Source organism: Dipodomys merriami, unplaced genomic scaffold (genome assembly GCF_024711535.1).
Source record: "Dipodomys merriami isolate MVZ:Mamm:240054 unplaced genomic scaffold, mDipMer1.0.p SCAF_194, whole genome shotgun sequence".
Classification (NCBI taxonomy): domain Eukaryota; kingdom Metazoa; phylum Chordata; class Mammalia; order Rodentia; family Heteromyidae; genus Dipodomys; species Dipodomys merriami.
Genome location: NW_027203315.1, coordinates 64,610 through 78,259, shown reverse-complemented (window position 1 = coordinate 78,259; position 13,650 = coordinate 64,610). Strand labels below are relative to the sequence as shown.

Genomic DNA, 13,650 nt, shown 5'->3' with positions numbered 1-13,650 from the left:
TTTCCTCCCTGTGTCTTCATCTCTTTCAGTCCCCCTTCTCTCCGTCTGTCTCTCACCATTTTTCAAATGCTGTATGTGGGAACTTGTTTGTTTTCCTGATCAATTTTCCTTTGCTGACATAGTTCTTTGAATTGAAATTTTTCTTACCCCTTTTCTCTTTATGTCTGAGATGAACGTTTGTTGTATTGCATGCTTGGTGTCTAAATTCAACACTAATGGGACACACCTACCTCATTCTCCACTGTCTTTCTTGTGCTAGTGTTGGAACAGGAACTCACAGGCTTCACATCCTGTCCGCTTCCTCCTTCACTGTTGACACTACTTGGTCTTTTAAAAAAAATCTTTTTGCATTGTAAAATAGTTTACAGAGGGGTTACAGTTACATGATTATATTTCCTATGGAGCATTGTTACCTGCTCCTTTGTTTTTCCTCTACCATTTCTTTCCTCCTAACCTCTGCAACCCCTCCCACCCTCCCTCACTCAAATGGTAAAGTTCGTTTTCAAACTAGTGTCTTTTTTTTGTTTTGGGGTCCAGTTGTGGGGCCTGAATTCTGGACCTGGGCATTTTCCCTCAGCTCTTTCCACTTGAGCCACAGCGCCACTTCCAGCTTTTTTTCTTTTTGCTTATGTGGTGCTGAGGAATCGAACCCTGGGCCTCACGTATGCAAGGCAAGCACTCTACCACTGATCCACCTTCCCAGCCCCCAACCTAGTGTCTTGTACATCTCATTGTTACAATGAGTCAGCCTGTATCCCTATTTAAGCATTTTGTTTTTTTCCGTCCTATCCCCAAATTAGAAAAGTGTATATACAAGATGCAAGGCACCGCAAAAACATACAGTGAAAACAGGGGTTATACCTTGGGGGTTATACCAAAGGAACAAAAAGTCACATAGTACATTAAAAACAATAGCAAGAAAGAGAAAAACCACTTGAGTTCCTGTCTTAGGGCTCATTTCACTTCATATCATCTGATATGGTCATATGTACATAGCTTTTGACCATTTCTGCTTGTCCTAGACATGTACTAGTTATTTCAAATAAGGGACATCATGGGACCTATTTTTCTTTGGGCCTGGCTTACTTCACTTATTACACATTTCTCCAAGTCTTAACATTTCCTTAAAAATGGGGTGATGCCATTATTTCTGATGGAGGCATAGAAAAGCATTGTGTGTGTGTGTGTGTGTGTGTGTGTGTGTGTGTATGTCTATACACATATATGTATAATTACATATTATGTATATATGGATATATATATCATATTTTCTTGATTCACCCATCTACTGAGGGGCATCAAGGTTGGTTCCATATCTTTGCTATGGTAAAGAAAGATGCAATAAACATAGGTGTGCTGGTAGCTTTAGTATACCCTTGTTTGTGATCTTTGGGTAAATACCCTAAAGTGTGATTGCTGGGTCAAAGGGGAGCAACTATGTGGAGTCTTTTGAGGAACCTCCATACTACTTTCCAAAGTCATTGAACAAGTTTACACTCCCACCAACAATGCAGTAGGGTTGCCTTTTCTGTTCGCATCCCCTTCAGCATCTGTTGTTATTCGTGTTCTTGATTATACCCATTTTATCTGGGGTGAGGTGGAATTTCAAGGTTGTCTTAATCTGCATTTCTTTTTGGCTAGAGAAGTTGAGACTTTTTTTGATTTTTGTGTTTTTTTTAGAATGAAATTGCTCCATTTGTTAGGAAATGGAAAGTCTTGGAAAAAATTATACTAAGAGAAGTAAGAAAGGCCCAAAGAAACATAGGTCCCATGGTTTCCCTTATTTGCAATAACTTGTATATGTCTGAAACAAGCAGAAGCGGTCAGATAAGTTGATTGTAGGCAAAAATGAAACCCATTAAGGATTCAAATGTATTTTCTTTCTTGTAATTGTTTCTAACATATTTATAAGTTGAGCCTTTTTTTAAATATGTCTTTTGGCCATTCTTATTTCCTCTTCAGATTAGATTCTTGTTAAGTCTTTAGCCTACTTATTTATTGGGCAGTTGTTTCTCTGAGGATTTGTTGTTGTGGATTTAATTTCTTGAGTTCTAAGTATATTTTAGATATGAGACCCATGTTCATTTTATGCCTAGTGAAGATCTTCTGCCAATCTGTGGGTTTTGTATTGATCTTGTTAGCAATGTCCTTTGCCATGCAGAAACTCTGCGGTTTCATGCAATCCCATTTGTCCAACCTTTCTTTGATTTGTTGTGTTTCTGGGTCTCTATTAAGAAAATTTTGGCTGGTGCCAAGTACCACTAGAGTTTCTCCTATTCTTTTCTGTAATGTTTTTTAGGGTGTTTGCTTTGAATGTGAGGTTTTTGATCGTTTTGGAATTGATTCTGGTGCAAGGTTATATATACAGATCTAGCTTTAGTTTTCTACAGGTAATGAACTAACTTTGCCACCACCATTTACTGACAAAGTTGTCTTTCCTCCATTCTATTTTTGAGCTCCCTTCTCAAAGTTTAGGTGGATATAGGTCTGTGTGTACATTTCTGGGACTTCAGTCCTATTCCATTGGTCCTCAAGTTTGTTCTTGTGCAATTACCAATCTTTTTTGATTACTATGGCTTTGTAGTACAGTTTGAAATTTGGTAGTGATATTCTACCAGCACTGTTCTTTCTGGTATGGATCGTTTTTGCTATCTGGGGTCTTTTATTGTTCCATATACATTTCTGGCTTGTTTTTAATATTTCATTGAAGAACTCGGACTATTGATAAGTATCGCATTGAATTTGTAGATAGCCTTTGGAAGTATTGTCATTTTCACAATGTTAATCCTCCCATTCCGGGAGCATGGTAGGTTTTTCCAGTTCCTAAGTTGTGCGTTAATTTCTTTTTTGGCACTATCTCTTGAGCCACACCTCCTCCAATATGTTGATTAGCTGCTTAATTTGAGTTGTCTACCCAGTTTTCTGGCTTCCAGCCTCCTTAATAGCTAGGGTAGGATAAGCATCTTGAACCAGAAGCACTTGTTTTGTTTTTACTTACTTGAATATTTATCATTAATAATTAATTGGATACTACAATAAAGTTAGATGATTGTTAACAGCATATTTAAAATTAATATTCAACCTAAGCTCCAGTATTTCATGTTTCAATTAAGTGATGTACTTTATTTCTAATAATTGTAGCTGTTTTTCTAACTGTGCTACATTTTCTTCACTAACTTTATGCTCACACAACTCCATGAAGAAATTGTTTCAAATTTAATTGATCTATTGTTATAGTGGTGATGTATAGAGAGACTACCATTTCTTGGGCCAGGTATTGAATACATTTCCTTTCATGCTGTGTCTTCCATACCCTCACTCTCTCCCAATGTTTCCCTGCCATCTTGACTCATGATTTGTACAGCTTACTTTCATCAGTGCCTAATGACCTGCACAGATGCGCTTTTTACCCCATTTCCTTCTAGTTCTCTGGCTTTCCCCCACTCTCCAGAAGAGATCCATGTGAATACACCATATCTATTTAAACTTTATTGCCAAACCTGGGGCTTGAATTTGGAGCCTGTCCTGGGCACCATTCCTGATCTTGATTTGCTCAAGTCTACAACTCTACCACCTGAGCCACAGTGCCATTTCCTAATTTTTCTATTTACTATATTTTACAATATAAATTTGGTCTTATTTTGATGGATATCTTGCTATTTATTATCTGTTTGTCTTATCTGATATTTATTTCTTATTTTGCTTCTATGTAACCTGCACACACCTCAACTTCACTGTAAATCATCTCTCATATAAGCTGCAGGCATTCTCCTGTACACTGTGAATTACCTCTGATACCAATTACAAATTAAATCTGATGTAAATAGTTGTTATACTCCATTGTTCATAGGATAAAAATAAGACTGCATGCTTAATACAGGTGCCCTACTTTTTCAAAGGTTTGTTTCTATGTTCCATTGAATTTGTGCAACTCAAAATATGCAAGGACTGCAAGATTTTTTAAAAACAGTCTTATTAATATTCTTCATACAGAAATAAGCAGACATTTCATGTAAAGAACAAAGACCATTCTCAGGCTGAAGCATAGAGCTTCAGCATAAGTAAAATGTGCAGGAAAATTGTTATACTGTAGAACTGCAAGAAAATGAACTTTCTACCCTTTGGGATTCTTTGTTAGGAACACAAAGGAAATTAACTTGCTGGATGCATTTTTACTACGAACATTAATCTTTACAATATTATCATAGTACTAGCATATAGCATAATATAGTTACTTTTCAATGGAATTGAATGGAATTTATAACCTATGTATAAACTTTCTATTTTCCTTTTAAATTTTTGTAGAAATAATTCTTTGAACTCAGACCCCCATATTTGCGAGGCAAGTACAAAATTAATTGATCGATATGCAGGATTCACAAACTTTGTTTTTAAAACACCTATGTGTTTGTATATTGAATTTGCATTCCTTATGAATTATGAATATGGTACTATAAGTTTTCTTTTCACAAGAGAAATTACATACAATGTTTTCTATACATTCTTTTACCTACACATGTACCATTCCTTTAACTACACATTTACCTTTTTAATAATCTTCTCCTCTGTGTAGATCTATGTTAGCAATTTTTATTTTTCTCTTGATGCACAATAATTTTTTTTTCGGTCCCGTTTTCGGGCCTGATCTCTGGCCCTGGGCCCTATCCATCAGCTCTTCAGCTCAAGGCTAGGGCTCTACCACTTGAGCCACAGCGCCACTTCTGGCTTTTTTCTTTTTTGCTCATGTGGTGCTGAGGAATCGAACCCTGGGCCTCAGGCATGCAAGGCAAGCGCTCTACCGCTGAGCCAGTCACCTTCCCAGTCCCGCAGAATAATTTTTATAGCACTTAAAATGAAGATGTGTTAATAATGCATTATCTTTCCCTAGGAATACCTTCAATCTTAATTGTAAGAAGAGGCCCTTTGCCCCATGGATTGTGTATTGAAGTCTATTTTCTTTAAACACTTTATAGATATATTTCTTTTTGTGTGTTAGTCATCATTCACCTCTGATATTTTCAAGAATGACTGTATTCCTTTTAGACACTGTACAACAAATTAGTGCTGTATTTTATTCTAATTCTTAAAACTACTATATTTTTTACATCATGTCCCAATTCATAGTTTTATTCTCTATCCTTCTTGTGGTGGTCATAGTTCACATTTTTGGGGATCATCTTGAGCATTCTTTAAGCCTCTATCCATTTACATCCATCCTTCAATTAAGGCCTATTAAAATGCAAAGCTGATTAAGAAACATTTTATGGTAATAAGTAAGTATTTGGTGTGGTAGGAAGTAGTCAGTGTTCACAAACGTTCATGCTGGCAGTTCATTTTTACATATGAAGAAACAAATGGCTATCTATGACCATACTTTTATATCTAGAAATTTAATAACAAAAATAGTTAACATCGGATGTTTTATTGTGAGAACTAAGTCAAATTTTATGAGAGCCAAATCATTCGTTTACTATTTTTTGAGTAATTTACTCCTTTTAACATTTACCTGGATGCTGTGCTTTTCATAGATCTACTAATGTGTTATGTATTGCATATGATGTAATGGCCATGTTGTGACTGTTTATGAGAGCACTATTTAATAGAAACTCTAAATAGTATTGTCAGTGAGGCAGAATATGAAAATGCCGAAAACACATTTATTTACTTCATTGTTACCCAGATATATAGTAAATATTACCAAAATAAGCTAAACACACACTTTCAGACTCCTACTTATACTTGTTGTTGTCTTGCTAGGTTATTAGCTTCTTAGAACTGTTTTCTTGTCTTTATTGCTGGAACCAGAAATGGGTTCTAATGTATTAGAAAAACTTTGTATGTGTAATTACCAAGTTACTATGGAGGCAAATATTTCTACTTTGATTATATATTCTCTCATTTTATAAATAACACAGAAAGTTCCAACCACATTCTGTAATACAAAAGCATACATGTAGAAGAATGAAATTCTAGTTTTGGTGTTCTCAGGACTCAGGGATTGATGGAATGTGCCCTTACAGAAGCTGGTGTCATTTGATGATGTGGCTGTGGAATTCAGCTGGGAGGAGTGGCAGGAATTGGATATTTCTCAGAGGACCCTGTATAGAGATGTGATGCTGGAAACCTATAGCATGCTGGTGTCCTTAGGTGAGCCAAAAATATCACATTAACTTGAAAAGTTAAGTGGGGCTTGACCTCTGGGCATTGGTACAGTGCCTCAACTCTTCGGTTCAAGGTGAGCACTCTATCACTTGAGCAACAGCACCTCTTCAAGCTTTCTGGTGGTTAAATTGGAGATAAGTCTCTCACAGCTTTCCTATTAGGGCTGGCTTTGTATGGCAATCGTCAGATCTCAGCCTACTGAGTAACTAGGATTACAGGTGTGAACCACTGGTGGGCGGAAAATGATTTGTTTGTAGTAGATATGTGAATATTTATAGAACTTTCAATGCTATTTGGATGTAAGTTTCCAGTCTGTGGGAAGTGTCATTTGTTTCAAATGAAGGTAGATTATATACAGGTAGATTATATAAATTCTGAGGCAATTTTATTTTCATTGTTCAAGAATCCAAATCAGCAGTTTGACAAAAGTTCCAAACTGTCTTCCCTAAAGAGAAGACTGTATTCCCAAACTTGAAGTGATTATTGTGGGTAGATATACAATCTAGAAAACACATACATACATACACACATACATACATACCTATTTATCATTATTGGAAGTAAGAACTGGAAATCACTAGATTAGAGGGAGTATTTATAATCCAAACCTAGTACTAGATGCAGTGGTTCATGCCTGTAATTCTTAGGAGTCTGAAATCTGAGGCTTTCAGTTTGAAGCAAAAAATGCCAGTGAAGTCTCCATGAGACTCTTATCTCAAGATAACCACTCTTACACTGGAAGTGGAGCTAGGACTCAAACTAATAGAATGCTAACCTTGAGAAAAAGAATTGCATTCAAGTCACACAACCTGCAAAATTAATTCAAACCTCGGGGAGATTCAACCATGGAGACAGTGAGAAATGAAAGAAGATTTGGGAGCAACCTTGTTAACAGGATATCTGAAATCTTAGAACAATTGTGACACAGCATGAGCAATAAGTCTTCACTCTTATTAACAGGGCACACTGGTCCTAAACCTCAATTGATTGTCAAGCTGGAGCAAGATGAAGAGCCATATATGAGAGAAGCCTCAGACAAGAATTTCTCAGGTGAGTTAAAGCATCTTGCATAGTGATCATGGATCCAGAACCAAATTGGTAAATTCGTCTTGCTATGTACTGACCAATAATATTCCTAATTCCCTTGAGTCCCATGTGTAGCAGAGAACTAGGTGATCTTTGTGTTAGACTTGTGAATCAAAAATGCATGTAGATGCACACTGAACTGTGTAGGGCAGTAAAGGTAAAGTTAGCAATTCTTTCTCTTGGTGGAAATTATTTTGAAAAAAGAAAATTAGAAATGTGAAAAGTGAGATTTACTTTTCTTTGAAACTAGGACTAGGCAGGTATAGCAAATGACTATGCCAAGGCTGCTATCCTCTGATAAGGATAAGGAGGGTAGAGGCCAGGATACAGAACCCAAGCTTTCAGTGTAGAGAGAATGATTAACGAGGTCGTGATCTGATGTGGCTTTAGTTCATGAGTCTGAGGGTTTAAAAGTCAGATGAGATTCTGTCTAAGGTGGAGGGAAACAAATTTTAAAATTTCTAAAGATACTTGATTCACAGTGAGAACTTATAACTGAAGAAATGTGGTTATAAAACTTTATTCTCAGGTGTAAGCAAAGGTTTGTATAAAAAAGGTACAATCTCCAAAGTTAGAAAATACTGTTCTCCTAATGTTTGAGAAGTAAAGTAGCACAATATATAAATTATTTTAAGAAAGTAAAACAATACAAAGCATCTATTCCCCTAAGATCAAACAAAACAATTTTTGGGAAAAAATGAAGAATGCTACATATTAAATTATACAGGTTAAAAAGCTAGCAGTAAATAGTTTAGTAATTTGTATAAATAATTCCTCTGACATAAAAAAGAAGAAAAACCTGAAATACAGAAAAACATTTTCCATCATAAACTGTCAGTGTTACTCTTTTTTGTTGTTGTGAAAACAATTTACAGAGGGGTTACAATTACATGGGCAAGGTAATGAGTACATTTCTTACCAAGCATTGTTGCCTCCTCCTTTGTTTTCCGTTACCATCCCCTCCCATCATTCCCCTCCAGCCCCCCGCCCCAGCCAAAGTTGGGAAGTTCATTTTTCGACATAACATCTTGTACATCTCATTGTTGCAATGGGTCCACCTTCCCTCCACAAATTATACCTACATCAAACACAGTAAAAACAGGGGTTATACCATAGGGGAGGGACATATAAAGCAATAAAGAAATATCATATATATATATATATATATATATATATATATATATATATGTTAGATACAATATCAATAAATAAAAACATATGAGTGCTTATCTTGGGGTTCATTTTGCCTAACATCAATTTATTGACCGTTTCTGCTTGTCTCAGATATATACTAGTTATTGCAAATAAGCGGAACCATGGGACCTGTTTCTTTGGGCTTGGCATACTTCACTCAATATAATTTTTCCAAGTCTTTCCATTTCCTAACAAATGGAGCCATATCATTCTTTTCGATGAATGCATGGAATTCCATTATGTATATATACCATATTTTCTTGATCCATTCATCTACTGAGGGGCATTTGTGTTTGTTCCTTATCTTACCTATGGTAAACAATGCTGCAATAAACATAGTTGTGCTGGTACCCTTAGTATGGTCTTGTTTGTGATCATTTGGGTAAATGCCCAGAAATGGGATTGCTGAGTCATAAGGGAGCTCTATGTGAAGTCTGTTGAGGAGCCTCCATTCTGTTTTCCAAAGTGGTTGTACAAGTTTACACTCCCAACAACAATGCAGTAGTGTTCCCTTCTGTACATATCCCCTCCAGCATTTGTTGTTATTAGAGTTCTTGATTATAGTAGCTCAGTGGTAGTGTGCTTGCCTTGCATGCATAAGGCTCTGGGTTCCATTCTTCAGCACCATATAAGCAGATAAAACTGGGAGTCGTGCTGTGGCTCAAATCATAGAGAGCTAGCATTGAGCTGAAGAGCTGAAGGACAACACCAGGCCTGGAGTTCATGCCCCATGACAAAAAAACGGTGTAAGGAAGAGTATTAGTTTCTTAATCAATATATTGTGGTAAAAAAAATTTATTTCTTATAAATCATTTCCTATATTAATATTTCAAAATTTGTAACAGTTAAGATGGGGAAAATGTCTTTACCTTTATTTTAAGGAGTATTTGGATCTTATTTATGTTTTTTTTCTTCTTTATATGACTCATTTTAGATATTCAAAAAATGGAGCATATGATTAAGACTTACCAGGAAGGTCCAGATGAATGTCTGCGTGACATAGCTGTCACAAATATTAACACAATAGAGCAAAGAGTGAGATTAGTGACAACTTCTAACTTGACCTCAAAACAGAAGCCAGATCTGAATAGGAATGATGAGAACTCCTTAAGGATGACGACGGACGAGTTCATTCAGTGTCAGAACATGCTCCACTACAGTGAGCCTGGTAAGATGCCGGCTGCATATATGCCTGGTGTTTCTCCTGTAGTTAAAAAATCGCTTAGATACTCAGAGGCTTTTAGTCAAAATGATGATGGTCCAAATTTTGAATATGGAGGAGAGAAGGTATTATATTCAGAGATGATATTCTTTCCACATAATTGGGTTTGCATCAGAGATCCCGCCTCTAACCATAACGAATATAGAGAAGAATATGATAAGTCTGCTCTTCTTGCCCAAGAACTTTGTCAGGGAGAGAGGTTTCCAGTCACTATGCATCAGAAAAGAGACACAGGAGAGAATCCTTATACAAGTAGTGAATGTGAGAAATCATTCAGTAAGGTTTTACACCTTACAAAACCTGAGAGGAAATATCCAGAGAATCCTGATGAGTGTAAGCAATGTACAAAATCTATCTCTAAGAATTCAGAACTAAGTTCTGATCAACCTAAAACAACACCAGAAGAGAAACCCTATGAATACGAAGAATGTAGGAAATTTTCCACCCAAAAGTCAGGTCTCAGAAGGCATCAGAGAACTGACAAAGAACAAAAGATTGAGGAATGCAACAAATGTGGAAAATCATTTAGAATGAAGTCATACATCACTTTGCATCAGAGAATACACACAGGAGAGAAATCTTATGAATGGGACAAATGTGGAAAGTATTTCAGACAGAAGTCAGACCTTACTGTTCCTCAGAGAACTCATACAGGAGAGAAACCTTATGAATGTAATGTGTGTGAAAAGTCTTTCACCCAGAAGTCAGACCTTACTGTTCATCAGAGAACACACACGGAAGAGAAACCTTATGAATGTAACAAATGTGGAAAGTATTTCAGACAGAAGTTTCACCTTATTGTCCATCAGAGAACACACACAGGAGAGAAACCTTATGAATGTAAGGTGTGTGAAAAGTCTTTCACCGGTAAGTCTGACCTTACTGTTCATCAGAGAACTCATACAGGAGAGAAACCTTATGAATGTAATGTGTGTGAAAAGTCTTTCACCCGTAAGTCACACCTTACTGTTCATCAGAGAACACACACAGGAGAGAAACCTTATGAATGTAACAAATGTGGAAAGTATTTCAGACAGAAGTTTCACCTTATTGTCCATCAGAGAACACACACAGGAGAGAAACCTTATGAATGTAATGTATGTGAAAAGTCTTTCACCGGTAAGTCTGACCTTACTATTCATCAGAGAACACACACAGGAGAGAAACCTTATGAATGTAACAAATGTGGAAAGTATTTCAGATTAAAATCACACCTTACTGTCCATCAGAGAACACACACAGGAGAGAAACCTTATGAATGTAATGTGTGTAAAAAGTCTTTCACCCATAAGTCAAACCTTAGTGTTCATCAGAGAACACACATAGGAGAGAAACCTTATGAATGTAATGTGTGTGAAAAGTCTTTCACCCATAAGTCAGACCTTACTGTTCATCAGAGAACACACACGGGAGAGAAACCTTATGAATGTAACAAATGTGGAAAGTATTTCAGATTTAAATCATACCTTACTGTCCATCAGAGAAAACATACAGGGGAGAAACCTTATGAATGTAATGTGTGTGAAAAGTCTTTCACCTGTAAGTCACACCTTACTGTTCATCAGAGAACACATACAGGAGAAAAACCTTATGAATGTAACAAATGTGGAAAGTCCTTCATCTCGAGTTCATCCCTCAGGAAGCATAAGAGAATCCACACACATGAGAAATCTTAGGAATGTGATAACTACGAAAAGTCTCACCTGGATGAAAAATAAGTTTCCATGATAGAACCAAAACCGGATAGAAGCCTTGTGAATGTAGCAAATGTGGAGCCTTTTAGCCAGAAGGTATGCCTCATGGTTCCAAATTGAATGCACACAGGAGAAAAATAATATGAAAGAAAAAAATGTGGAAAGTTTTTGAGAAGTCATAGTTAAATTTTCATCAGAAAACACACAGGAGAAAAACATTATGAATGAAACAAGTATCAAAAAAGTCCTTCACTTAGTAATCATGCATGGATGAGTGTTTATAGAGCACAGACAAGAAAGACAAGGTATGAATAATACCAATGAATAAAATACCACTTCGACAGCATAGCACAGTGTTCAGCAGAGAACTGAATCACATAGGAGCAAAGAAAATTAACAGGTCTAACAAATATGCAATTTTTAATAGAAGTCAGTCCTCAGTACATCCAAGAACATAATAAGGAGAGAAAATGTGAGTATAATAAATGTAGACAAATATTTAGCCAGAAGTTTCACAGGTTTCTCTACATATTTCAGAGACCTAGAGACAAGACAGAATGTCGAGTGAACATTAGAGGACATCTTTCAAGCAGAAATGAACCTTCAGCCAGCATTAGAGCACTCACACAAAAAATGAAACCCAACATAGGGAAACCTTTGGCAGAAACCTCTCTAAATTATAGAGAAATCCTCCATAGCAGAATTAATCTAGGTGTAAGGGAAAACCACTCACTGAACCAACATTTCTCATCCTCTCATTGTGTAGAGTAGGGATGATTTCCCTTCATGTTATTCAGGGGTTGGATTTCCAGGCTTGACAAAGAATTAAGATAGTGAAATTGTTGACTTGTGTCTTTTATATTGAGGAATGGATGGTCAAGAAATTTAATAAACACTTTTCAGAAATAGGAGCTCTGGACCTTTGAGATTGAACTCAAATCATCCATAGTGGTTTGGTAGTGATAGATGGGGAAGGACTATCATGCTTTATTCCAAGGACATGAGAGCATCAATTTCTCCACTGCTCCCCAAAAGTCTTCCACTATATGTGTGGTCTATGTATGCATTATAACACTATTACTATTCCAATTCATTTTTTTAATGGAAGGTCTGGTAGAAGATAATACTCCTTGTTTATTACAAAATGTGCACAAGAATAAAATCTGTCTCATCATCTTTCATCCCCAAGTTTATGAAACATTCAGAAAACCTGAAAGAATACATTTTCTTTGTGTGTGGGTACTAGTCTTGTAGATTGAACTCAAAGCCTAGCCACTTTCCTTAACTACTTTTTCTCAAGGCTAAATTCTAGCACTAGAATCACAGTTCCATTTCTAGTTTCTTTGGTGGAAAAATGAAGACATGATTCTTAAGCGTTTGGGTTTGGATGAGTAATGCCAAAATGATTTTACTACATGCTGTTTTCTATTTACTACTGATGAGTCTGTTGTAAATTTTTTACTTTTACACCATGCTATTGTTCTTCTGAGTAATAAAACACTAGTGTGGATATTGTGGAGAGTCTGTGTTTTCTCACTGTTATGGAGGGTGAAAGTGAATTTCTCAAGAGGAGAATATTGCTTTTTCAAGTTACAAATTTCTAGTTCTACAACAAATTATAAGTTATGGTTTTGCTAAATTTAATTCTGTAGCAATTTAAAAAAACTAGACCCATGGAAAAAATGATGGACAAAAGCTAGCTAGAATACTTACAGATATCCATGCGATTATAGAGATAAGCAGAAAGAGGTAGGACTGTGCTAGATATTTGGCAGGGTAAAATACAGGTGAAGATGATTCTTGTGGGCTGCCTTGTGTCACATGACAGGGGTGCCTGGGTGGAAGGAATTGGTCCAGGTGCTCTGAGGGAAGCCCAGTGAAGAGGGGGAGGGCCTGAAGGTGGCTTTCACAATAAATTTCCTTGGATGTTTTTTGGGGTCCTATAAACTTCCCCCCCCCTTACCTGACCAGGATAGGGGTCATTACATCATGCTATATATCTGTTCATGTCTTGACTCCTGTTTACTAAAAAGTTTCTTCTTGTTGGCAGGTTTTTGTTTTGCACTGACTATGTGGTTCTACCATGATTAGGCAAAGTATTACTGCTAAAATTCCAAAAACTTTAAATGGTCAATTTTAGCATTTAAGTGTGCTCTATAATCTGTGCACAATCATCTCTGTCTATATGTAAAATATGTAAATAGTAATGGTTCCAAAGTTACCAAGTATTCTGCTTGCTAAAAATCTTTGTCAGTGGAAGCTGTCTTTTAATCTGAATTGCTTTGTGACCTG

General features: G+C 36.4%; 1 protein-coding gene across 1 annotated transcript in view; it reads left to right on the top strand.

The window, feature by feature from the left end:
• The window catches only part of LOC138831360 (zinc finger protein 585A-like), an 85,798-nt gene extending 74,458 nt beyond the window's left edge, over positions 1 to 11,340 (top strand). The window contains exons 6-7 of the mRNA XM_070028477.1: positions 2,300 to 2,315; positions 10,285 to 11,340. Of these exons, the coding sequence (XP_069884578.1) occupies positions 2,300 to 2,315; positions 10,285 to 11,340 (1,072 nt within the window). The remainder of the gene's footprint in view (positions 1 to 2,299; positions 2,316 to 10,284) is intronic.
• The last annotated feature ends 2,310 nt before the right edge of the window (positions 11,341 to 13,650 follow it).